This window comes from Phragmites australis, chromosome 9 (genome assembly GCF_958298935.1).
Source record: "Phragmites australis chromosome 9, lpPhrAust1.1, whole genome shotgun sequence".
Taxonomy (NCBI): Eukaryota; Viridiplantae; Streptophyta; class Magnoliopsida; order Poales; family Poaceae; genus Phragmites; species Phragmites australis.
This window is the reverse complement of record NC_084929.1, coordinates 27,032,342-27,055,244: the sequence shown is the minus strand read 5'-3', so window position 1 is coordinate 27,055,244 and position 22,903 is coordinate 27,032,342. Positions and strand designations below refer to the sequence as shown.

The following is a 22,903-nucleotide window of genomic DNA, read 5'->3' as shown; positions in this document are numbered from 1 at the left end:
TTAAGTTAGGAGAAAATTATTCATAAAAATCTGATCCGTTAAGTTAGGAGAATATTATTCATCATTGTTACCACTAGGATAACACCCCTCAGTTGTTTGCCCGCCGCTCCGTCGTTTGCCACATCTTCCGCCGCCCTCCCCCCTCTGCCCAACTTCAGCTTCACCTGAATCCGCTCCAGTGTGGATCCGTGCCGGAGCCATGCCAGTTTAACCCAAGCTTCACCTGCCAGTCGTGCCCACACGCACAGAAACGGCCAATCTTTCGTGCCATGCGTGCCCCCACGGACTCCCTTGGGCCCGCAGAAACTACCTAAGCTGAGCTAACCTCTCTCGTGTCATCTCGTGCTCTCGCTACTCTGCTCACTGCGCACTGGCTCCTCCCACTATAGGCAGCACACCACACCAGTGAGCCAGTGACTTGCTAGTGATCTAGTGACTGACTGTACCATGCAGCAGTAGCTGGAGTAGCTTGGTAGGTAGGAGTAGCGCCAAGTGTGCGGCCGGGCTCGCGCGGCCACGTCCAGGCAGGCTGCGAGAGCGAACGAGCCGCCCGCCGGCCGGCAATGTCGCCGCCGCCGCCGCCGAGGCTGAGTGACGAGCTGTCGCGCAGGACGGCGGTGCTGGGGCTTCGCCTGTGGGTGCTCGTCGGCATCGCCGTCGGTGCCGCCTTCCTTCTGCTCCTCGCGCTCATCTCCTTCCACCTCACGGCGGCGCGACGGAGGCGGCCCAGGAAGGGGGTCGCCCACGCGCCGGGGGCGCCGCTGTCCCCGTCCAACATCCCGCCCGTGTCCAAGGAGATCCAGGAGGTGGCCGTCCACGTCGGCTCGCTCCGCCACTACCTCGAGATGGGGCACGCGTTCCCCAAGGACGGCGCGCAGCAGCATGGCGAAGACGGCGAGTCCGTAGGGGGCGCGACCGCGCACGGGTCGCAGCGCGTGCACATCGAGGCCGGCAAGGGTCGCCGCATGGTCGCGTACGGCGATGGGGAGATCGGCCAGGTGGCGTTCGACGTGGCGACGGCCGTGGGTCCCGAGGTGTCGCACCTCGGCTGGGGCCACTGGTACACGCTCCGGGAGCTGGAGGAGGCCACCGCCAACTTCGCCCCCGAGCACGTCGTCGGCGAGGGCGGCTACGGCATCGTCTACCGCGGCGTCCTCGCCGACGGCTACCAAGTCGCCGTCAAGAACCTCCTCAACAACAGGCGCGCACTGCCAAACCCGCATCTTTTCGCGTGCGCCTCTTTGTTCGGTGCGTTCTTGAAAAATAAAAACAATTTGACCTGTGCATTGTTCGCCGCAGGGGACAAGCCGAGAGGGAGTTCAGGGTGGAGGTCGAGGCGATCGGGCGCGTCCGCCACAAGAACCTGGTCCGGCTGCTGGGCTACTGCGCCGAGGGCGCTCACCGGTACAGAACCCTCGCGCATTGATGATACCTTCCTTTCACCGTAGCACGTTGCTTCTTGTGGTAACCTGTTCGTGCACATCGTACCTACCACTCTTGCTTGTGATCTCAGGGTGCTTGTCTACGAGTACGTCGACAATGGCAACCTAGAGCAGTGGCTTCACGGTGACGTTGGGCCTGTGAGCCCCCTCACCTGGGACATCCGGATGAACATCGTACTCGGAATGGCAAAAGGGTGCCTGATCTACCAATCTTTTCGTTTTGCTCTTGTATCTTGGTTCTTGAATTGGTGATGTATGTATCTCTGAGCTTTGGGATGAATCAGGATCACGTACTTGCACGAGGGGCTGGAGCCGAAGGTGGTGCACAGGGACATCAAGTCGAGCAACATACTCCTGGATAGGAGTTGGAACCCCAAGGTCTCGGATTTCGGCCTCGCCAAGCTCCTGGGTTCGGACAGCAACTATGTCACCACCAGAGTGATGGGAACGTTTGGGTGAGTTGTTGCCTTTAGGCTCCTGAATTACATGGATCTTCTTCCTGGTAAAATGTATGATGCGAATTTTGGAATTGCTGCTGTTTTGCTAGTTATGTGGCACCAGAGTACGCAAGCACTGGCATGTTGAATGAGAGGAGCGACGTGTACAGCTTCGGGATCCTTATAATGGAGATCATCTCCGGTCGAAGCCCGGTCGACTATGCGAGACCCACCGGAGAGGTTTGCAATGCGCTTGCGGTTTAACGAATTACGAAATCATGCTATGTGCTGCAAAATGTTGCTTCTTAATTTGCCCAAGTTTCTGTCGCTGTATTATTTCAGGTTAACCTTGTAGAATGGCTCAAGAACATGGTGACCAACAGGGACTACGAAGCAATTCTGGACCCAAAACTGCCGGAGAAGCCTTCCTCCAAGGCACTGAAGAAGGCTCTCCTGGTTGCACTGAGGTGTGTGGATCCGGACTCGCAGAAACGGCCAAAGATGGGACATGTAATCCATATGCTCGAAGTCGACGACTTCCCGTATCGAGAGGTGAGCCTCGTTGCTTCTTTTCAGCTTTACGAAGTCAATCGTAATGCTGATTTGCTCTCAAGAACATACTATATATGCATGTTGAAGTCGATCCCAAATTACATATGGTGAAATCCACGCCATTGTCGGTAACCATCATAACAAAAGGGTGTGCCGACTAACCTATGTAAGTAAATGCTTGTCAATATTAAAATGGCGATAGGCAGCAGGCTCATCAGGATTAAAATAGCACGCTGTTAGCTCTGAATCTGATTACTAGCTCTGTGTCTGACCCTAGACCAAGTGTTAAATGTTGAAATATGTGCGATATAAATAGCATATATATACATATCCCTCTAAGAAGATAATAAAAATAGTAGATCAAAAATAACAAAGACAAGAAAATGAAATACATGTCTTTCATATGATGAACACTGAGAAGATGAATCATAATATATATCTGAATTAAACTAGAGAATATAATCATATGGCTCTCAGACTAATCATATCAGCTGGCTCCAAATCTATAAAAATTTGCTCCCAAGCTGATCTTTAAATCATATCACTAATTAAGCTAAATTATGAGATCTCAAATAGATGACAACCTTAATTTACAATTCTCTGTATTCCTCAAATTCCTGGCTATAACAGCAAGTATAATTCTACTGAAAATCATAATTCAGCACATGGCCTCCAAAAGGATCTTTACTGAAACTCAGAATTCAGAACATGGCCAACACAGAACCTTCACAGAACTAATCCCGGAAGGTTAAAATCTTTCTGCACAAGGGACAGAACATACACTGGATTCTATATCAGGCAACTAAGTGATGAAAAACTCCACAATTTGCTGAATTCAAAAGTACTTGCTGCTCAGAACCAGGAATAAGATGTAATAAGCAGTGATAGATTTCTCAATCTAAATCAGCACACATGAGTTCAGACTTCTCCTAATCAGAACATGGTGATCTTATCACTGCTCAAACAAATTGCATACAGAGAATCAGGTTGCATCTTTTGTACTCAAACTCTAGCTTAATTTCAATGAATTCGTCATCACAGAGCAATAGAATCAAGCATCTATCTATTCAGATCAGTGAAAAGAAACTCACAGTGAGTATGCTGGAAGGGCTGAAGAGTGAGGCAAGGCACAGCAAGAGCTGCAGTCCCAGAAATCCAATCACCCGGCTATATCGTCGGATGGAGGAAGACGGAGATACAATACCTCAGCCGCACCACCTCTGTAGTGCGGACGAACCTCGGCAGCGTAGCTCCGAGCACCAACAAGAGACCTCCCGTGCTGCAAGTGCTTAGGCCAAGGCCACGATTGGAGTCCAAGCTCTCAACCGCAAAGCACAAATCACCGAGAGGAAAAGGGGAAACCAAAGTGAGAGATGCCTTTTGTTCTCTGCTTCTCCAAATCCAAGTCAAGGCTCGGGAGATAAAAAGAGAAGAAGGCGACGAGGAACTCACGGCGCAGAGCAACTGCCTCCGAATCCTATGCGAGACCCTCTCCATCCCCACCATCAGACGGCCAGCACACGCCCAGAACACCCCCTCGCCGAGCTGCACAGCGAGAATGGCGGAGATAGGGTTTCAGCCGCCGCAGCCGCCTCCCTCGGAGGGGATTTTATTTCCTTTTTCTGTTTTTCCCCTCATCTGCTTGGCCGAAGCTCTTTAGGGCACAACCACATGGGCCCAACCAGAAGACGGCCCAGCCAAAGCAAAGATTCGGCCCACAGAAGCAAAACTACATTGATATTTCCAAATAAGTACAGCATTAAATACTGCCCTGATGACTGTCTGAACTGCCCGTTGGGATGTCAATTAATCCGTCATCTCGAAGAACTATTTTTTTTAAAAACGAAATCACCGTGTCGTCCATGTTTTATTGTGTCTCTCATGTTAGTGAATTTAGGCCCCTAAACTAGTGCTACGTACTCAGATGCAGAGATGCATCTTGCTGATATAACAATAGGTGATTTTCGTGTTTCTACTCTATCTACTGTCTGTCATCTTGCATTTCTGAACAAAAGGTTTCAGAGACCGGTGGTTTAAGTCCTGTTTTTGTGCACGTCTGGTGGCAGGATCGTCAAACTCTTCGGCCGGGCCAGGGCAGCCCCCTGGAGAAGGCGAGAACTCCCGGGAAGCCGGTGGCACGATCATGCGACAGCAGCTGCTACGAGGGCAACGCAACCACCGCCAGCACGCCCTCCAGATTAGTCCAGGACATGTGACTCTGATGCGTAATCTTTTGTGGAAGCGTGGTTGTTGCCTTCCTAGGTTTCCAACTCCACTCCCGTGATTGACGTAGCTCGCCGAACCGTTGTATAGTGAACGTTCTTATGATCCTATCTCAGGTCGTATGTTCATGTATAAGCTGGTGTAAAGAAGCGTGTGTTCAAGGACTATGCTGCATCTCACCTGTTCTCGCTGGCTCCTATCCCGTATCTGAATTGCTAAACTTTGCCCGGGCAATTTTCGGAATTAGGCAGGAGTTCTGCTGTTTCATATTAAGAGAAGCAGAAAAGTTTTTTAGTTTACAGCGTGGCCATCCGATCGGGGTGGATGTCCAGACGGCAGCACAAAATTTGCTCTGCAATGTTTATCTGCTTGCACGTTGCAACAAATCGCACTAGAGGGGACACAAAGTCCCTCAGCTGCCAAAGCGCGCAGACTTCCCTCGAATACTCGACGCGCAAGCCACGGCCACTTGACGAGTGCCATCGCAGTGATCAGCCGAGGAAAAGGCATCTGACCCAAGTGCTGCTGAGGAATTTGAGTTCTTGCTCCTGAAATGGAATGGAAGGAGGGGACAAGAAACGCCTTTCTACCCTTGCTCGCACTCCTCACTGATCGAGCCCGTGCTGTGATCCAGTCTGTACGCAGCAGCAACTCTCCCCTGCTACTGCTCCGCACTGACCTCCGAAAGAGGCAGCCTGCGCTTGAGATCGATCGAGATCCCGTCTTTGGGCAATGGAGACCAGGCACTCTCTCGAGCACCCACGCCACGGCCACGGGCCACGCCACATGAGTAGGCCTGCTCCCCAGTGCCTTCAACTGTGCACCGTTCGCTGCCCCTGCTGCTATGATTCTTCAGCAGCGCTGGGTGCCCGGGCGTGCTCTCCGGTCTCAACCCAATATGAAGTAGGAGTACTGCATTACTGCTAGAATGTATGGTGGTTGTCTACTGTAAAAAGTCAGGCAGCTAGCGAATGCCTGCAGTGGATTCCTCATCTCGTCTGAGAATCACAATGGTCATTGGGATATCTGAACTGCTGGGCTAGATTAAGGACAGACAACGAATGCCGTTGACTTGAAGGATTACCACTCTTGTATTCGCAAAGCTGCAACGGCACAAGGATATTCGCTAGCTCTAACACAGCTCCATTTTGGTGTGAAGGGTATGAACAATACTAGATGTTTAAGGAAACATAATGTTAAATACCTATATAAAAATTATAATTTTTAATGTAACTAAAAAACTATATGTGCTTAAACATGTTTAATTATCTTGTTTGTACTAATATAAATAACAGTGTTTAAATAAACATTTGTCATCCGTCTAATGCAGTTCAGAAAAAAATCAGGTTTTTTTTCATAAGAACTAAACCCGGTTTTTTCCCATAAGAACAAAACCCGGGGTTTTTTTTTTCCAGAAGTACCTTCTTTAATGTTACATCACTAAATGCTAAATGCATCTTTGAGGTGACTAAACCTAAAACATCCGCCATTTAGGACGCAGACTCCGAGTTAAATTCAACTGTTACGTTGAACAATAATTCCACTTGAAAGCATTCAGCTGTTACATAAATTTACCATACATAAAAAAAAAACCTTGCGTGCATGCATGGCTCGACACCACGCCTCCTGCGCACGAGAGGAAGGCGCCACAGCTCCAAGAGGAGGCAGCAGTCGGCAGCAGGGAACCTCGGATGCTGTTGCAAGCCTGCAAGCTCTGAGGAGAAAATCCAAAAAAAAAAAAGAGAGGAAAAGATAAGAAATCTCCACTAGACTGCCTTGGGCTGGCTCCTGTTAGCACACCGCAACTAGAAGAATGGATGGGGATGGGAGATTGGTTCTCCGGCTGCCCGATTCCGCCGAAGCTGTGAGGAAGAAGATGGTTTGTTCTCTTAGAGCATCTTTAACGGATTACTTTCGCAAGTTATATTCTATTATTGAAGGGATTTTTTTATTTCAGTGTTTTAACGGTTTTTCTTTATAGTTTTTTTCAAAAATTATTCCTAAGGTTATTCCTTTCAACATAGAATTCTCTCTTCTATCTCTTCGTGAATCTTTTCGAAGTAAAACTGTTGAAGATGAGAAAAAATAAAAAGAATGAAAATAAAAAGAGGAATCAGAAAAAAAAAAACAAAATGAAGAGAAAAAGATTAGAGATGTTCTTACCGCTAACTCCCCTCAACTTAGGGAAATGGATCCTCTAAGAAACATTGACTTTAGCCAGGCTGTGAGCCATTGGATTGGTAGAATGGATGGTCGAGTGTAATGCTACAGTAATCGTACTCCTATGAATAGTATCCATGATACAGTTTTTCCCTGTGAATCACTATGTCTCATCTCGCAAATTACTGTTTGTCAAGTCAGATGATCTATTCCCCAACTTAGGGCATGTTTGTTTGGTTGACTCGAAGCTTTTCCAAAATCTCTACTGCTTAGAAAATATGTAGTGATTCTCGCACCAAGCCAGAACGTCTTGCTTCCCCGCGTCGACTCCCTCTGTTCGGCACTGACAGGTTGGTCTTCCTTGTGTTCTCGCTTCCGCTCCTACCGAGTCCCACCCCCTATTTCGATCACCCTTTCTCCCCCTACATCGCACCGCCCTGCTGCCCCCGCCCAACTGCATCGCTACCGCCATCGCCACCGCCACCGCCATCGTAGGGCGGTTTCCGAATCCGTTCGGCCCTAGGCCCCCGCAGCATCATCATCGCACCCAACCACAAGTCCTTGTCCTGAAGACCAGCCCCCAAACCGAGGCTCGCCATGCGCTCATCGCACATGCGCTACGCTCAACCAGGCTGACTCCGCGCACTCGCCGCTACCTGCGCTGTCGAATCTCTCTGCCACCCCATCCGCTCGTCGTCACCTGTTCAACCGCCACCCTGCACCGGCGCCTCCTCCTTCCTCTCGCGCCGTCACTGCCCAGATCGGGCCACCTTTGCGTCGCCGCTGCCTGTGGAGGCTGAGCCAGCCCCGGGGAGAGCCGCCACTGCTCGAGTCCACCACCATCGTTGTCGTCGCCACCCGAGGTGAGCCCGACCTCTTCCTCCTTCCCACCAACTAGCCACCTAACCACTGACCTTTTTCCCCGACTGCCACCTCACATGACCCTAGCCGCCGCTGATCTGCACCGCGCCACCGCCGCCACCTCTGAGAGAGAGAGAGAGAGAGAGAGAGAGAGAGGGGAGATGAGCAAGTGAGAGAGAGGCCGGTGGGTGAGGGGGAGAGAGAGAGGAGGAGGAGGGAGTTGGGCCGTGGCCCAACTAACCGATCGACCTGAGGGGAGAGGAGAGGGACAGCCAGCTCAAAGGAAAAAAATGGGCTAAGGCCCATGTGGCCGGCTGGACTAAGAGAAAAGGAAAAAAGAAAGAAAGAAAAGGCAGCCGACTCAAATAGAGAAAAAGAGAGAAAACGAGCTCAGATCAACCCATATGCACAGTACCCTTTTGTAAATTACGATGGCAACACATATTATAGTGTGAAAATATTCGGCTCCTGTTGCAACGTACGTACACGTAACTTATCATTTTAAAAAGTTATAGTTGAATTGGCTTTTTGATGCGGATGAAATATATAATATATATAATACCCCTAGAATATCATCACTCAGAAGCTATTAAAGCTCCTCCAAACCAATTTCTGGTTTCTGCTAATAATGATAATTTTTTTCTAGCTTTTACTTTTCAAAAGTCATTTTTAAAAACGAAATATTTGATTCAACTTTCGGCTTTTAAGTAGACAAAGCCAGGAAGAGCTGAACCAACAGGACCTTAAGCGTGCCTAATCAAACACACACACGCCTTTCACTCACTCACGGGCCGAGCCCACACCAACATTACAGAGCAATTCGGGCACAGATCGCTTAACACTAGGTCGCTTGGCCCTTGCGCTCCGGTGCTTGCTCTGCGCCTGGCTTTGCCTGTTGTCGTCGCTACTTGTCATACCAGGTACAGAGGTGCTGACAGCTCCTCTTGATATGCTTTAAACTAAACATTCTAATACAATGTATTAGAATTACTATTATGTTTCAACTCTCTAGAATCTTGTGTTAAGTTTGGAACATAAATTATTCTCTTTCTTACTAATTTTGTATCTCTCGTAACCGAAGGATACTAACCTCACATACAAAATCTATAGGCACCTATATTTCCATCTAAGGGGTTATAATGAAAAGAAATATTATAACGAGTCTAATCACGTTAATATAGTGCGGGCTACCTCGCTAGTTGGACATCCGGCGTCCAGACTACCGTATGCGTGGCCTCTTGATCGGAACGCAGTACGACACGCGCGGCCGGGACACAAGTACGTGCAGAAAATACCATGCCGTGTCCGTCCGGCAGGGCAGCGAGCCGTTGGTTCTCACCACGAGGAGAACCGTAGATGCCGACTAGCTCTAATTTCACGGCCGCGGCATAGAGGCCAACAGCCCCAAATGATCGGAACCTATATACTCCTATAGCGGCCGTAGCAGTGGCTGCATCGCGATGGGACGCTGAGGCGCACTAGGAATGTTAATTTAACTTGATTATCCGTTTGTTTATAGGTAAAAACTCTAATAAAATCAGATATGGTTCAAATTTAGTACCTACAGGTATGTTTATGGGTGAAAAATATTACCTAACAGATATAGATTAAGTATACTTAAACCCGTATACCGTATGATATATTTGACAAGTGGATCCAACCAACAACCCGTGAAGCAATAGATCAAGCGTAATAGCTCTAACCTCTCTTTCTTATCCATTCGATGCGCAAGAGCCGTCAGCCATCAGCCCATCCCTTTATCCCAATCCATAGAAGCCGCCAACCCTACCCTACCGCTGGCCCTGCCACGCCCCGCCCCACGCCTCTGGTCCATGCCTTTGTCGGCCCCGCCCTGCCCCGACGATGCTAGTCCATGCCGCCACCGGCCCAACCTCTGCCAGCGCCGCCTTGTCGCGCACAGCGCACCTTGCCGTCGGGTAAATGGGTATACCCGCGGGTGGCAAGTTTGGTGCCTGCTGTTCGCTTGCGGGCATTCGCGGGTATACCCACGGGCGGGTAAAAATTGACGGGTACGAGTATAGGAGAGCACTATTCGTATCCGCAATGCACGATTGCCATATACGAGGTGCACCAAGTCACCGTGACCTGCGTTGCGAATTGCGATGCGCACCCACGCCGATCGACACCACGCACCAGTCACGAACGGAGATCCTCTAACTTCACTGACTTCACTCTGTTGTGAGCCATTAGATCGGAAATAGATGGGCCAGTGATACAACACTATTGCTACAGTACCTAGTACAATATATTCATAAACAGCACCGTTGCTACTGTATTTTATGTTATGTTACTGTAGCAACTCAAAGTTTACTACGCTCCCCTAACTTCACGCCTGACTGCAGGCAGGGATCTAGATACGTCAGTCACCACATGGCACCGCTAAAGATGACAAACAGGTAAAATAGCCGCGGGTAGAGACTGCCTAAACCTGTACCTGCGAGCTTATATTCAAACCCGCACCCGTACCTATTACCCACCACGTGTAAGAAATGCTACCCACACTCGTCACCCACGGGCATCTTCTACTCGCGGGTGCTTCCATATGCCCGCTCACAGTACGGGTTTGCAGGTAATTAGGGCGGATTTATATACCTAAACTCCTAGTTTATATATCTAGTGATAACTTGTACCAATATGTAAGGTAATTGGAGCAGTTTTATGAGTTCATACGCACGTGTATGCTTTTTTTTTTTTGCCTATGACCTTTTGTCCATCGGGTTTAGGATAAAACCCGCACCCGCAGGTAAACACTAAAACACAAATATACACCGGTCGGGTTTTTTACCCGCGGACACACGGATAATCTCTGTGTGTTGCCATCTTTAGAGCAGTTCCAGCAGGATCACGAGCACTCCAGCGGGATCGGCAACCATTGACACAATGTTGCGGACAGACCACAGCGGCAGCAAATTTGCGGATGAAAAGATGAGACTGTAATACTGTTTATAGAGGATGCATGTGAGCTTAAAAGGAGGAAGAGTAGTGAAAGTTAAGAAATAGAATTTTTACTGAAAATAAAAAAAGAAAAGTACTATAAAGAATACATTTTTAAAATACCTTCTAGACATTGGCTTAGGCACCGCGCGTTCGAGTGTGCGAGGCGCTCGGAACGCTGGTCAAACGACAGGGGATCCTTGGTTTTCAGCGAGAAATCACACGCCCGCCCGCCCGCTCGCGCGCGCAGCCGGTGAATCCGCGCGCCCCTGTTACGTGAGCGTTACAGGTCACACGTCACGCACTCAAATAGCCCACTAGCAGCACAGGCGACCTGCAGTGCAGGGCAGAGCCAGTGGCTTGTCGCATTTCCAAATAAAATCTCGATCAGGTGGCGCGTCACTGTGTCTGTCCGTCCGTCCGTCCGTCCGTCCGTCCGTCCTTGGATTTTGTACCTGCGATCCGATCTTTGTCTAATACTTAGTGCCCAATTTATCGACGTCGTGAGCTGATCATGGGTCCTCTGCTTCGAATCTCCTCATGGACTACGGCTTGGTCAGTAAATGCAGGTGATGCTTGGACGACAGGGCGTGTGCGAGGTAACATGCCGATCAGGAAATCGCGGGACATCAACGACCAAACGTGCATCCATTTCTATCAGATAGCCATCACTGTCTGATTCAGAAATCTGAAAACAGTAGAGCATAACTTCACGTATCTGAACCGGCAGTCCACGATGCCAGTGCTGTTTTTCTTGTAATTCCCGTAGGCAGTGACGGATCCAGATAGACAAAAGGAGGTAGGGCAAATTTTAAGATGAAATTAAAAAAAATATTTTAATTAGGTAGGTAAACTTTAAGATGAAATTAAAAAAATATTTTAATTAAGATAATAATTAAGCAAAGTGAATAGGTCTCTAACATAAGTCGATAAAATCATATAAACTTATAAAATAGGAAAGAATCAAAGGTAAACATATATGCAATTACGTAAATATGCAATTAAGCAAAGTAACCAAATGTAACTAAAAATAAAAGAAGTAATTAACTAAAGAGACTTACGAAACCACAACCACTAATTATATCTAAAACTAGAAGACTTAGGCTCATCTGCATTGTTTTTATGTCTTGAAACCGGTTTTTAATAGTATTAGAATCTAGTCCTCTGAATAAATCTCGCTCAATATAACACAACATCAAGTTATTGAGCCAATCATAGCATATCCTGTTACGCAAATCAGTCTTGATGATGTTTATCTCCAGGTCTCGCCAAGTTAGTTTCTTGATGTTTCCCTCTTCCAGAAAAAATATCACCGCTATCTAATTTGGCCAATAAGTTCTCACGGTGCTTACTTGATAATAAATCATTCCTCTTGCAAGATGTACTAATGGTGGTCACAATCATATTACCATATTCAAAGAACTCATGAATAGATGTGCAACTACCTACGACAGAAATGATTACCAATTACCATTTATGTGCAAAACAATGGACATAGAAAGCATATGGGTTCTCATCTCTAATGAGTTTCTCAAGACCATTGAATTCACCTCTCATATTCGAAGCTCCATCATACCCCTGCTCTCGAACTCAAGCAATGTCCAAACCGTGTGTAGAAAGTAACTCAAACAAAGCTCCTTTCAATGCATCTGATGTTGTTTCTATGACATGCTTAAGACCCAAAAATCTTTTCATAACCTTTCATTCCTTATTTACGAACCTGCGCAACACCACAAACAATTACTACAACATCACACACCTCACAATATCACAATTTAACAAATAAATAAGAGCACTAACCTCACAATCACGGCCATCTTCTCCTGGATTGATATATCGCGAGATTTATCGATAAAAATAGAGAAAAAATCATCACCAATCTCTTTGGTTATCTCCTGTGCACAACTCTTTGCAAGATCCTTTTGACCTGATGGTGCAAGCATACAAACATTTTTAGGACACAACTCCTCAAATGCAATCCTCACTTCCTCATTTTTTTTATCAATCAATCATCTCTAGAAAATTGCACTTGTTCGATAAAGAAGAAGATTCATCGTGTCCATGGAATGCATGACCTTGCTTTAGGAGATAGCTTGCACAATCTAAAGATGCAATCAAACGGATTTCATATTTGGCTTTTGATTCCTTGCTATGAGTCGTTACCTTATATGACACACTAGCCTTTTAATTTTTTAAATCTTCGCATGCTATTCTTGCTTTATTGTGGGCACTATTAAGCCCACCAATATATTCGGATAATGATTTATATGCATTCTTCTAATTTCTAAATCCTACTTTTGAAAATACATCATACCCAAAATGAGACTCTGAGGGATCATATATAAAAAGATAGCAATAAAAAGAATAAGGTGCATCCTTCTCCACACTATATTCTAGCCAATCATATTTAGTAAACCATGCTGCACAAAAAATTCTTAAATTTTTACCAAACTGTTATTTAGAAAAGTATGTCCAATTGATTGAGTCGGACCCTTCAACACATAAGCTCTTCTAACTTCATCTCTAATATCATGATCAAATCCATCTATTAGGATACGAAGTCCCAGATTGGCAATAATAAACTCTTGCCTAAATTCCTTAATACCTTTGTACTCTATCCGATTAGTTGCAGGAGCAAGAGTGAGAACTACTATTTCATTTTCTGTATCACAGCCTTCACCAACTCTACTCTCTCTCGTACTTTGGATATTCAAAGATGTTGGTTTGAAAAATCTCTTCATTATTAATGTCTTGATAATCTAATAATTGATATTCTGCGAAAAAAATGCTGATGTTATTGGAGGTTTTTTTTATGCTTGCAAGATGCGGGACAAAATGAAATTCACCTCAATTACTCAAGTCAATTTACCTCAATGGCTCAATCTCAAAATCTCAATTCACCAAACATTGGCCCACTTGCCACGTAGAGTCGCAGATGCAGGGCTGCCGCCTGCCTTCCTGGCGCAACGGCGCAAGCATAAGCCCCTGTCGGCCTGCCGCAATGACGCACGTGCACGCGCAACCCGCTGCGGCCTGCCACAGTGTTGGTGCCGCCGCTGGCTGCGTGCTGCCGCCTGCCGCCTAGTGACACAGGGCCGTCCGCTGACATAGCCATGCGCGGACGTGCCGACGCAGACACGCTGACGGTCTAACGCAGTGTTGCACTGCGAGTGGCCGAGCTGTCGAGTGCCACGATGGGGACTGCCAACTACCGGACCCGAACTGGGGAGCACCAAGCTTGTGACCTGCTCATGAGATGATGAGAAGCGCTCCGGCCTCCACGACTCCACCAGTCCGCATCCCGCATCCCGCCTCCCCTCTCCGGCTCTCCTTCACCGCTTTTGCCGTTCTGCGTTGCGCTTCACAGCACACGGCTTGACCCGCCTGGGCGCCCAGCAATCCGGCACCGTCGCTGACCGCCTGGCCCGCTACCCTGCCCGCATGGCGCCTGCCGCCGTTGCAGCCCGCAGGGCGCAGGCCATCGCCGCTGCGGTGCTGCCCAGCGCCCATCGGCTCGCAGGCCGTCGCCACTGACCTACTGCTCGCCTGGCGCCTTCCCGCCCGCCGCTGCCGCAAGCCGCTGTCGGGACTCGGGAGTCGGGAGAACTGGAGATTGGAGAAGGACTAGGGACTAGGATTGCGTTTGCGGGCTGCAGCTTAAAGTTTTATTTGTGGGTTGTGCCTGTGATGTGATCGTGTGGGCCTCACAGGTTTGGACGACGGGGAGCTCGGACGGCCACCCATGCTCATCCTAGCGGTGGATCCACCCTTGCCTGTAGGACTGTCACATCCAGAATGGAGCCAAAATGGAGAACCGTTTCAGCAGAACACGAGTACATGGCAATGGGGGGATGCATCAAGCTGCATATGATCGAGTTGCTCTAAGTTATCCATTGGATTGATTATTGTCCCCTTTTTTTGCAGTCGCATATGGGAACACACTTCGCAATTACGAACTTTCATGTTCTATCGGCACATTCTACATTCTACATCTCTTGAAAAATACTTGTTTTCTTTGCCTTGTGCTGTCTATACTAGACAATCTCTCCAGCAGAATCACACTAAATTAGCTAGATTGTTGCCTTCTGATCATAGGAACGAGCCAAAGAGATAGCACGACGGTAGATGCATGATACGCTACCATACACTTCGCACATCGTCCAGCACCACGCATGGTTTCGGTTCGCAAATCGCAATTCGCACAAAGCCGATGCAGACGAAGGTGTCCATCCCGCTGGATTGGCCTGCATCGGCTTGTCCCCAACAGGGACTAGGCAACCACCGATCGAACCGGGTCGAACGGGTCGTTCAAACCGTCCAACATCCATTGCCCGATCCCCTGTAGCACCATACGGGTTAAATAGCCGGTGCGCGCCGTTGCGGCGTCGACTCACACACACAGCCGTGCGGGCAATGGCAGCCGTCGTCGTAGTTGCGCTTCGTCGCATGGCGTGGCCGTGGCCGGCGTTGGTGTGGTTTGCAATGTTGTTACTTCTGCCGGCCGCATTGGCCGAGACGGCGGCGTTTATTGTGCACATGGACAAATCCGCCATGCCGAGGGCGTTCTCGAGCCCCCTGAAGTGGTACGAGTCCACGCTCGCCGCGGCCTCCCCGGACGCCGACATGTTCTATGTCTACGACAACGCGATGCATGGGTTCGCTGCGCGGCTTCGCACCGAGGAGCTGGAAGGGCTCAGGCGGTCACGGGGGTTCGTGTCGTGCTACCGCGACGACGCCAAGGTGGTGCGCCGCGACACGACGCACACACCCGAGTTCCTTGGCGTCAGCGGGGCCGGGGGCCTGTGGGACGCGGCTGACTACGGAGAGGACGTTATCGTCGGAGTGGTGGACACGGGCGTGTGGCCCGAGAGCGCGAGCTTCCGCGACGACGGGCTCCCGCCGGTGCCGGCGCGGTGGAAGGGCTTCTGCGAGTCAGGCACGGCGTTCGATGCCGCCAAGGTGTGCAACCGGAAGCTCATTGGTGCGCGCAAGTTCAACAAGGGCCTCATAGCCAACCTGAACGTGACCATCGCCGTCAACTCCCCGCGGGACACCGACGGCCACGGCACGCATACCTCGTCTACGGCCGCCGGCTCGCCCGTGCCGGGCGCGTCGTTCTTTGGCTACGCTCCAGGCACCGCGCGCGGCATGGCGCCCCGCGCCAGGGTGGCCATGTACAAGGCCCTGTGGGACGAGGGCGGGTACGCGTCCGACGTACTCGCTGCCATGGACCAGGCCATCGCTGACGGCGTCGACGTCCTCTCCCTCTCACTCGGCCTGAACCGCGTCCCGCTCTACAAGGACCCCATTGCCATCGGCGCATTCGCGGCGATGCAGCGCGGCGTGTTCGTGTCAACCTCGGCGGGCAACGACGGCCCCGACCTCGGCTTCCTCCACAACGGCACGCCGTGGACGCTCACCGTCGCGTCTGGTACGGTAGACCGGGAGTTCTCCGGCGTCGTCACGCTCGGCGACGGCACGACCGTCATCGGCGAATCACTGTACCCGGGCAGCCCGACCGCGCTCGCCGCCAGCGGCCTCGTCTTCCTCGACGCGTGCGACAACTCCACCATGCTCGCCAAGAACCGCGACAAGGTCGTCCTCTGCGAGTGCGACGCCAGCGACTCGCTGGGCTCCGCCATTTTCGCTCTGCAGAAAGCCAAGGTGCGCGCGGGCCTCTTCCTGTCCAACGACTCGTTCAAGGTGATATATGAGCACTTCACGTTCCCGGGCGTGATACTGAGCCCGCAAGACGGCCCCCTGCTGCTCCAGTACATACGAAGCAGCCGCGTGCCCAGGGCCGCGATAAAGTTCGAGGTGACCATCCTGGGCACGAAGCCCGCACCGATGGTGGCGTCGTACTCGTCGCGTGGCCCGTCAAGGAGCTGCCCGACGGTGCTCAAGCCCGACGTGCTGGCGCCGGGCTCGCTTATACTGGCCTCGTGGGCAGAGAACGTCAGCGTCGCCACCGTCGGGTCGCGGTCGCTGTACAACCGGTTCAACATCATCTCCGGCACTTCCATGGCGTGCCCGCACGCGGCCGGGGTGGCCGCGCTGCTCAGGGCCGTGCACCCGGAGTGGAGCCCCGCCGCAGTCCGGTCGGCGATGATGACGACGGCCAGCGCGATGGACAACACCGGGGCGTCCATCAAGGACATGGGCCGGCGCAACCACCCCGCGACGCCGCTGGCGATGGGCTCCGGCCACATCGACCCGAGCCGCGCCGTGGACCCGGGACTGGTATACGACGCCGGACAGGAGGACTACGTCAAGCTCATGTGCGCCATGAACTACACCGCGCAGCAGATCAGGACCGTCGCGCAGTCGCTGCCTGTCGCCGTGGACTGCGCTGGTGCGTCCCTCGACCTCAACTACCCATCGTTCATCGCGTTCTTCGACCCGAACGGCGGTGCAGGTGAAAGGACGTTCACCAGGACCGTGACCAATGTGGGCGACGCACCCGCGAGCTACAGCGCCAAGGTGATAGGCCTGAACGGGTTGACGGTGACGGTCACACCGGACAGGCTGGTGTTCGGTTGCAAGAACGAGAAGCAGAAGTACACGCTCGTGATCCGGGGGCAGATGAAGAACAGGACCGACGAGGTGCGGCAGGGGTCGTTGACGTGGGTGGACGACGCTGGCAAATACAGGGTGAGAAGTCCGATCGTCGCAACCACCGCGAGCTCAGATCAGTTTTAATAGCACATTGTCCCTGTATTTGTTGAAGCCAGTGTAAGCAAATAAAGCAAGTAAAGCTTGTCAACAACTGACCATAACGAATTGTTTTCAGTATCGAAACGTTTCGTCCAAACAAACAAAAAAAATGAAACAACTCAAATGACCTTGCTGTAGCTCATCCAGACGGCAGATGATAATTTTGACGCCCATTTAATCCTCTAAAACGGTAATTGTCGAGAAAAATATCTCAACCTACGGATAATACTAAAGAACATCGTCAAAAACTTCTCCGAAACTATCAGGCTCTGAACTCTTACAGAAGACAGAGGAAGAAGCTAACTTTCAAAGAGAATATCGGAAAAAAAAACACCAAAAGTAATTGATTTGACACGAAGTAATCAGCAGTTAATGCCGATACAAGTAGTGACCACCCGATACAAGTGGAGATTACTCTGACACTAAGGACAGTACGACGCCGCAATTATCGACACATATGATAATTTTGACGCCCATTTAATCCTCAAACGGCAATCGAACTATATATATTATACAGGGGTTTACGGCATGCCATTCTTACTACGGCTCAAGCTGTCAAGAACAACAATATGGATTTGAATAACCTTTGTTACCTGTCAGCTTGAGATGGAAATGAGATGGAGCCGACTATTCATGCATGGAAATGGTAACACCAACGGATAAGTATTGATTTGTTCCATCAACAGCAGTTGTAACTTGTAACCCTACAGTCCTGATACTCCTGCATTAAGCAGCAACATTCGACCAAGATACTGGAAAGGCGAAGACATCATATCGCTATTACAGGCCCAGTTCAAAACTTAGATTGAGGGGGGCACTAAATATGACTTCACACTAAATTGAAAATTTATGTATAAATATATCTCCTGCCTTTACTCTGATCCAGTAGCCATCAAGAACTCCCCTTCGCATACTAAGTCGGCACCAACATAAGCTTTTCCTTCCATCTTCGCGATTCCAAATCTCTTCTGTAACTTGATCAGAGTCATTCTCATAATCAAGGTGTCTCCAGCAATTACAGGCTTCCGGAACCTCACTTTATCAATCCCTGCAAAAAAGAAGTTCTCTCGAGATCCACCTACTTCAGGTTGCAACATCACAATACCTCCAACCTGGGCCATTGCCTGCAAATCAAGGTAAAAACTTGTTTCACACAAGCAATATAGAAAGTTGTCTACTTGATGTCAGAAAGTAAGTAGCTTATAATTACATATGGTCGCGTAATGTCTTAAACAAAAATGGAGAACACATACTACACACAGACAATTGTATAGAAGTTAATAAACTTTTTAGCTTTTATGCCAGTGGCACAGTTGTTCCAAAATGAATCAAGAAGTAGCATTGACCACAGTTGCTAGCTTATACTTTATGGAAAAAAAAATGTGAGTTGCCAGTAGCTGTCAATCTATTACAAATAGTTCTCAGTTGATTGTATTGTCAGTTTGTTAATTTTTTAGGTATTCAATCAACTTTAGTGATTCAGAAGGAAAAAAGTTTGTTGAAAAACAGGCCCACAAGCCATGGGTTGGGATGGAGATCCCATGCACCTCCGTTGACAGACGTTTATTCGCTGCAGCAACGGTGATTACCTTGGGAGATGGCCGGAAGGTTTTTTTCTGGCATTATGCATGGCTGCAAGGCCAAATGCCGAAGGACATTGCCCCTCGTATCTTCCAGATTTCAAAACGGAAGAAGAGATCGGTTAATCAGGCATTGGAGAATAACACTTGGATTAAAGACATAAATATTTTATCAATCACCACTCCAGGCCATTTCACCGAATTTGTACACTTATGGGAGCGCATCCAGCACATATCCCTTCAGCCTGGTATTCATGACCAAATTACATGGAAGATGGATGCACATGGGGAATATTCAGCGAAATCCGCTTATCAGGCCCAATTTCTGGGCTCCATTACCACTGATCTGGATACCATGATCTGGAAGGCTTGGGCGCCTCCGAAATGTAAATTTTTCGCTTGGTAGTTCACAATCGGCTATGGACAGCTGACAGACTGCAGAGACGTGGATGGCCCAATCAGCGAGTTTGTCCTCTCTGCCGTGCTGAGCCAGAGACGGCAGCCCATCTTTTCGTCCATTGTAGATACACTCGACGCATTTGGGAAAGCTTCAGAGAGGGGTTCACTACTCCTTTGCCTACACCGGCCAATTTGAGCGCATCCATGCCGATTGCAAAGTGGTGGCGGGCGGCAACAATGGTGAAGGGCGTCCCCGTCAAAGTCAAAGCGTATCGCACGGCTCTAATCCTAGTCTCTTGGGAAATTTGGAAAGAGCACAACACAAGGGTTTTCCAACGGCAAGAAAAGTCTGTCTCATCTTTGCTTGCAAAAATCAAGGAGGAAGCTCAGGCTTAGTGCTTGGCTGGTGCTAAAGATTTAGATCAATCTATGCTTGTGTCTTAATCTTCTGTGTGCGTTTCTGCCTGTGTGCAGCGCTTGTTCGCTTTGCCTGTGTGTGTTTCTTGCCTGTGTGCAGCGCCTGTTTTAGCTGTGTGCTAGCCTCCCCGGTCTGGTGCTAGCACCTTCCTTTTTCTGTTCCCAAACTCTTTTTTTTTCTTCTCTATCAATATATTTCGGCAGAGCTCCTGCCCGTCTTTCGAAAAAAAAAGCAGGCCCATATTACAAGTTCAGTTGCAATGGTCCTATGTGAGTAGCATAATGAAAGCAATAAAATAAGGATTAGGTTAAGTATAAAGAATAAAAACAACAACAACAACAATAACAACAACAACAACAAAGCCTTTGTTCCAAGCAAGTTAGGGTAGGCATATAAAGAATAAAAACACTCAGAAATTTTGCTTTTCTTAGAAATCTGCAGCACATGTAATGCAAACAATGTGCTTAACGATGTACACAGCTTTGCTTTTACAAAGGCATGAAACATGCTGGAATATATCCACTAAAATATGGCAATATCCAGCACCAATTATCTAGTAGCCACAAATTCACCATACACTTGGTCGCGCTGAATTGAAGTAAATATGTACTCAATCAAACCATAAGGAGCAGTGCTCCAAGACTCCAATTGGTACAGTTTGAGGACAAGGAAACAGCAATTTAATGAAGAAACACATGTATCTCAGTAAGCAAGTCAAGGTGGACATCAAAAAAGGGAGAAAAAAGGTACATACCTCAACCATGAGAACACCAGGCATTATGGGTCGGTCCGGGAAATGTCCTGGGAAGAAGTTATCATTTATTGTCACATTCTTGATCGCAACAGCATATTCGCCTGGTTTGTAATCGATCACTCTGTCAACTAGAAGGAAAGGGAACCTAGCTTGCACGTCAACAAAAAAGTAGTTAGCACACAAACCTTGCATGGAAATTGAGTATCAGCTATCAAGCATCTTCACCATGCATACGAAATCAACAACAAAGTAGTGTCTTCCACCTGGTTGACGTAGTCAACCACAGTGCACTACATAGCAATTAGCAAGCAAATCACCCTACCTTTTAGCACTTATTATTACATGGGTTAGCAGCATTCAATGTTAATAAGCAGCTAACAGCCTCAACATGCACAGCGGAAGGCTATCTCAAACACTTCAGAATGCATATGCCCGGCTCTGGAGGCATTTATTTAGAACAATGGCCAATAACACACTTACCCAGGACCAGAAATGAATAAAGCACGCCGTTTGCTTATCAACCATCTAGCTATTTTTTATGAAATTAATAAAACTTTATGTCTTTTTTTATGACCGTGATGGGAACTTTTATTTATTTAACTGCATAATAATCGACAAGTTACACGATTACCCAATAAAGGAGGACAGAAATCAGCTTAATGATTAGAAAGTTGGACAGAAACTCAGAACAACCTATATGCACTAGGAGATCACCTCTCAGAACGTAACACCATCCATTCTTAGTTCATCATGTCTAACTCCACAAGTTGACACGATAGAAGTCATGCATTGCTTTACTAAGGACTAACAAGATCCTGAAATCCCTGATATCAATTTCGTTTCGGTGAATGTATCATCACACAGTTTTCTTCTGAAATTAGAGGCAGACAATCAACCTGAAAAGTTTCAGTTTTCTCGATACCATCCTTCATTTAGCACAATTTGAACATCTGCTTAGCAAATTTATGCACACAGAAATCCTTGAACACAAATTCTAGGAACAAACGAACAAATATTACCACCAAGAACTCACCTGTGGGGCAGGATATCGCGGATCTGGTTGATGTCCATGACAGTCGGGAAGGCAGGAAACCCTGGAGCGGCGATCACCATCCCAGAGCACATGCTTCAGTATAATGAAACTCATAAATACAAGCGAAAAGACAAGCACAGAGAGGAAAAGCAGAAGCAAAGGCACCGACTTTTCTCGATGGGCGTCTCGGCCTCGATCTTGTCTCCGGCGGCGCACCGCGCGACGAGCGGCCTGGCGGCAGAGAGGGTCCAGACGGCCGGCGCGCGGCGGGGTTGTACGGCGAATCGGGCGGGGAGAAGCGGAGCGGATGATTGGCAGACCGGGGAGATGGCGGAGCACGGAAATCTCGACATGGCTGCGGGTTCCATCGGTGGGGAGGCGGAGGAGAGTCGAAGCGTGCGTTGCTTTGAACGGGAGCAGGGGAGCAGCGCGATGCGTACGAGGTGGCAAGATGGGAAGAGGGTTTCAAGCCGGGCTTTGGAAACTCGGCCCAGTTTGGATTTTGCCGACCATTTTCTTTTCATGGACAATAACTTTTCTCTTGGATTTGCTAGATTTAAGGCGATTTTAAATCCTGATATGTAGGAAAGGGATTGGATCTAAGGGTCCGTTTGGAAGAGTGGATTACTCTATTAGTTTTTAGGATTTACCGATTTAGTTCAAGTTTATGCTAATTTCCTAGATTTTTTTATTCCAAAACACCATTTCCAAACATATCATAAGAGTTCACCCTTGTTTCAAACCTAGAAGAGGGACGACCAAGGCGGCACTGTTACCTCCTCGGTTATGATACATGTGTCGTAGATTAGTGTCGCAGATAGTGTCCGATAATATATCCGTAATTAAATATGAGTATCTTCAAGATAAGGGATCAAGCAGAAAATAAGACACACGATGTATACAGGTTCGGACCTCTAATTGGAGTAATACCCTATATCATTATGGATGATACTATATATATGGCTATCTCAAGTACAAGTAATGTGACTAGACCTATTACAATAGAGTAGATTGGATCTAAACTAATTTAGGGTTGAAATCGTCGAGTCTCTCCAATTGCTAGGGTCTTGTTGTCGCTTGCGTCGAGTTCCATATGTCCCCCTCCTAGGGGTCCGGGTCTCCGCCTTATATAGGGGTCCTAGCACTGCTTGGGTCCAGCTATAGTCGATAGAGAGTCCTTTGTCTTGTCGGCCAAGATAAGGCAACCAAATTCAACTTGGATACTAGTCGTACTCGAGTCAGTTAGCCCAATCGAAACCTTCCTAGTATAGATTTTTGAAATCCCCGAGTATACTGGGTCTCGTAGATTCGAGTTCGTAATATCCAGAGTTGTTAAACATGTATACGATGTACCCTGTCAATGTATGATGTACTC

The 22,903-nt window shown here is 48.5% G+C and overlaps 3 protein-coding genes and 1 long non-coding RNA gene across 4 annotated transcripts; 2 read left to right on the top strand and 2 right to left on the bottom strand.

Annotated features, from left to right (window-relative positions):
* Positions 1-245: 245 nt before the first annotated feature.
* Positions 246-4,885, top strand: LOC133928944 (probable serine/threonine-protein kinase At1g01540). The gene is made up of 7 exons (XM_062375483.1): positions 246-1,201; positions 1,300-1,404; positions 1,514-1,636; positions 1,727-1,897; positions 1,990-2,119; positions 2,222-2,431; positions 4,498-4,885. The coding sequence occupies exons 1-7, from the start codon at positions 564-566 to the stop codon at positions 4,645-4,647; spliced, it is 1,527 nt and encodes a 508-aa protein (XP_062231467.1). The 5' UTR covers positions 246-563; the 3' UTR covers positions 4,648-4,885.
* Positions 3,089-4,142, bottom strand: LOC133928945 (uncharacterized). Its single transcript, XR_009911547.1, has 2 exons — positions 3,523-4,142; positions 3,089-3,386 (listed from the first exon to the last, which is right to left on the bottom strand). It is a non-coding gene; the product is annotated as an uncharacterized LOC133928945 (long non-coding RNA).
* Positions 4,886-15,003: 10,118 nt separating the features above from the next.
* LOC133928943 (subtilisin-like protease SBT3) lies at positions 15,004-17,428 on the top strand. Its single transcript, XM_062375482.1, has one exon. The coding sequence runs from the start codon at positions 15,044-15,046 to the stop codon at positions 17,327-17,329; it is 2,286 nt and encodes a 761-aa protein (XP_062231466.1). The 5' UTR covers positions 15,004-15,043; the 3' UTR covers positions 17,330-17,428.
* A 546-nt stretch (positions 17,429-17,974) lies between these two features.
* Positions 17,975-21,991, bottom strand: LOC133928942 (uncharacterized). Its single transcript, XM_062375481.1, has 4 exons — positions 21,698-21,991; positions 21,529-21,589; positions 20,496-20,640; positions 17,975-18,468 (listed from the first exon to the last, which is right to left on the bottom strand). The coding sequence occupies exons 1-4, from the start codon at positions 21,894-21,896 to the stop codon at positions 18,217-18,219; spliced, it is 657 nt and encodes a 218-aa protein (XP_062231465.1). The 5' UTR covers positions 21,897-21,991; the 3' UTR covers positions 17,975-18,216.
* Positions 21,992-22,903: the final 912 nt, after the last annotated feature.

What these genes read in the sequence shown, in the direction of transcription:
- LOC133928943 (XM_062375482.1), top strand. Translation starts at nt 15,044, where the DNA reads ATGGCAGCCGTCGTCGTAGTTGCGCTTCGTCGCATGGCGTGGCCGTGG.
- LOC133928944 (XM_062375483.1), top strand. Translation starts at nt 564, where the DNA reads ATGTCGCCGCCGCCGCCGCCGAGGCTGAGTGACGAGCTGTCGCGCAGG. An exon ending in TGCGCCGAGGGCGCTCACCG is followed by an intron (nt 1,405 to 1,513) that starts GTACAGAACCCT and finishes TTGTGATCTCAG; the next exon opens with GGTGCTTGTCTACGAGTACG. An exon ending in GTACTCGGAATGGCAAAAGG is followed by an intron (nt 1,637 to 1,726) that starts GTGCCTGATCTA and finishes GGGATGAATCAG; the next exon opens with GATCACGTACTTGCACGAGG.
- LOC133928942 (XM_062375481.1), bottom strand. Translation starts at nt 21,896, where the DNA reads ATGGAACCCGCAGCCATGTCGAGATTTCCGTGCTCCGCCATCTCCCCG. An exon ending in CGCGATATCCTGCCCCACAG is followed by an intron (nt 20,641 to 21,528) that starts GTGAGTTCTTGG and finishes CGTGCAAGCTAG; the next exon opens with GTTCCCTTTCCTTCTAGTTG. An exon ending in CTGGTGTTCTCATGGTTGAG is followed by an intron (nt 18,469 to 20,495) that starts GTATGTACCTTT and finishes CTTGATTTGCAG; the next exon opens with GCAATGGCCCAGGTTGGAGG.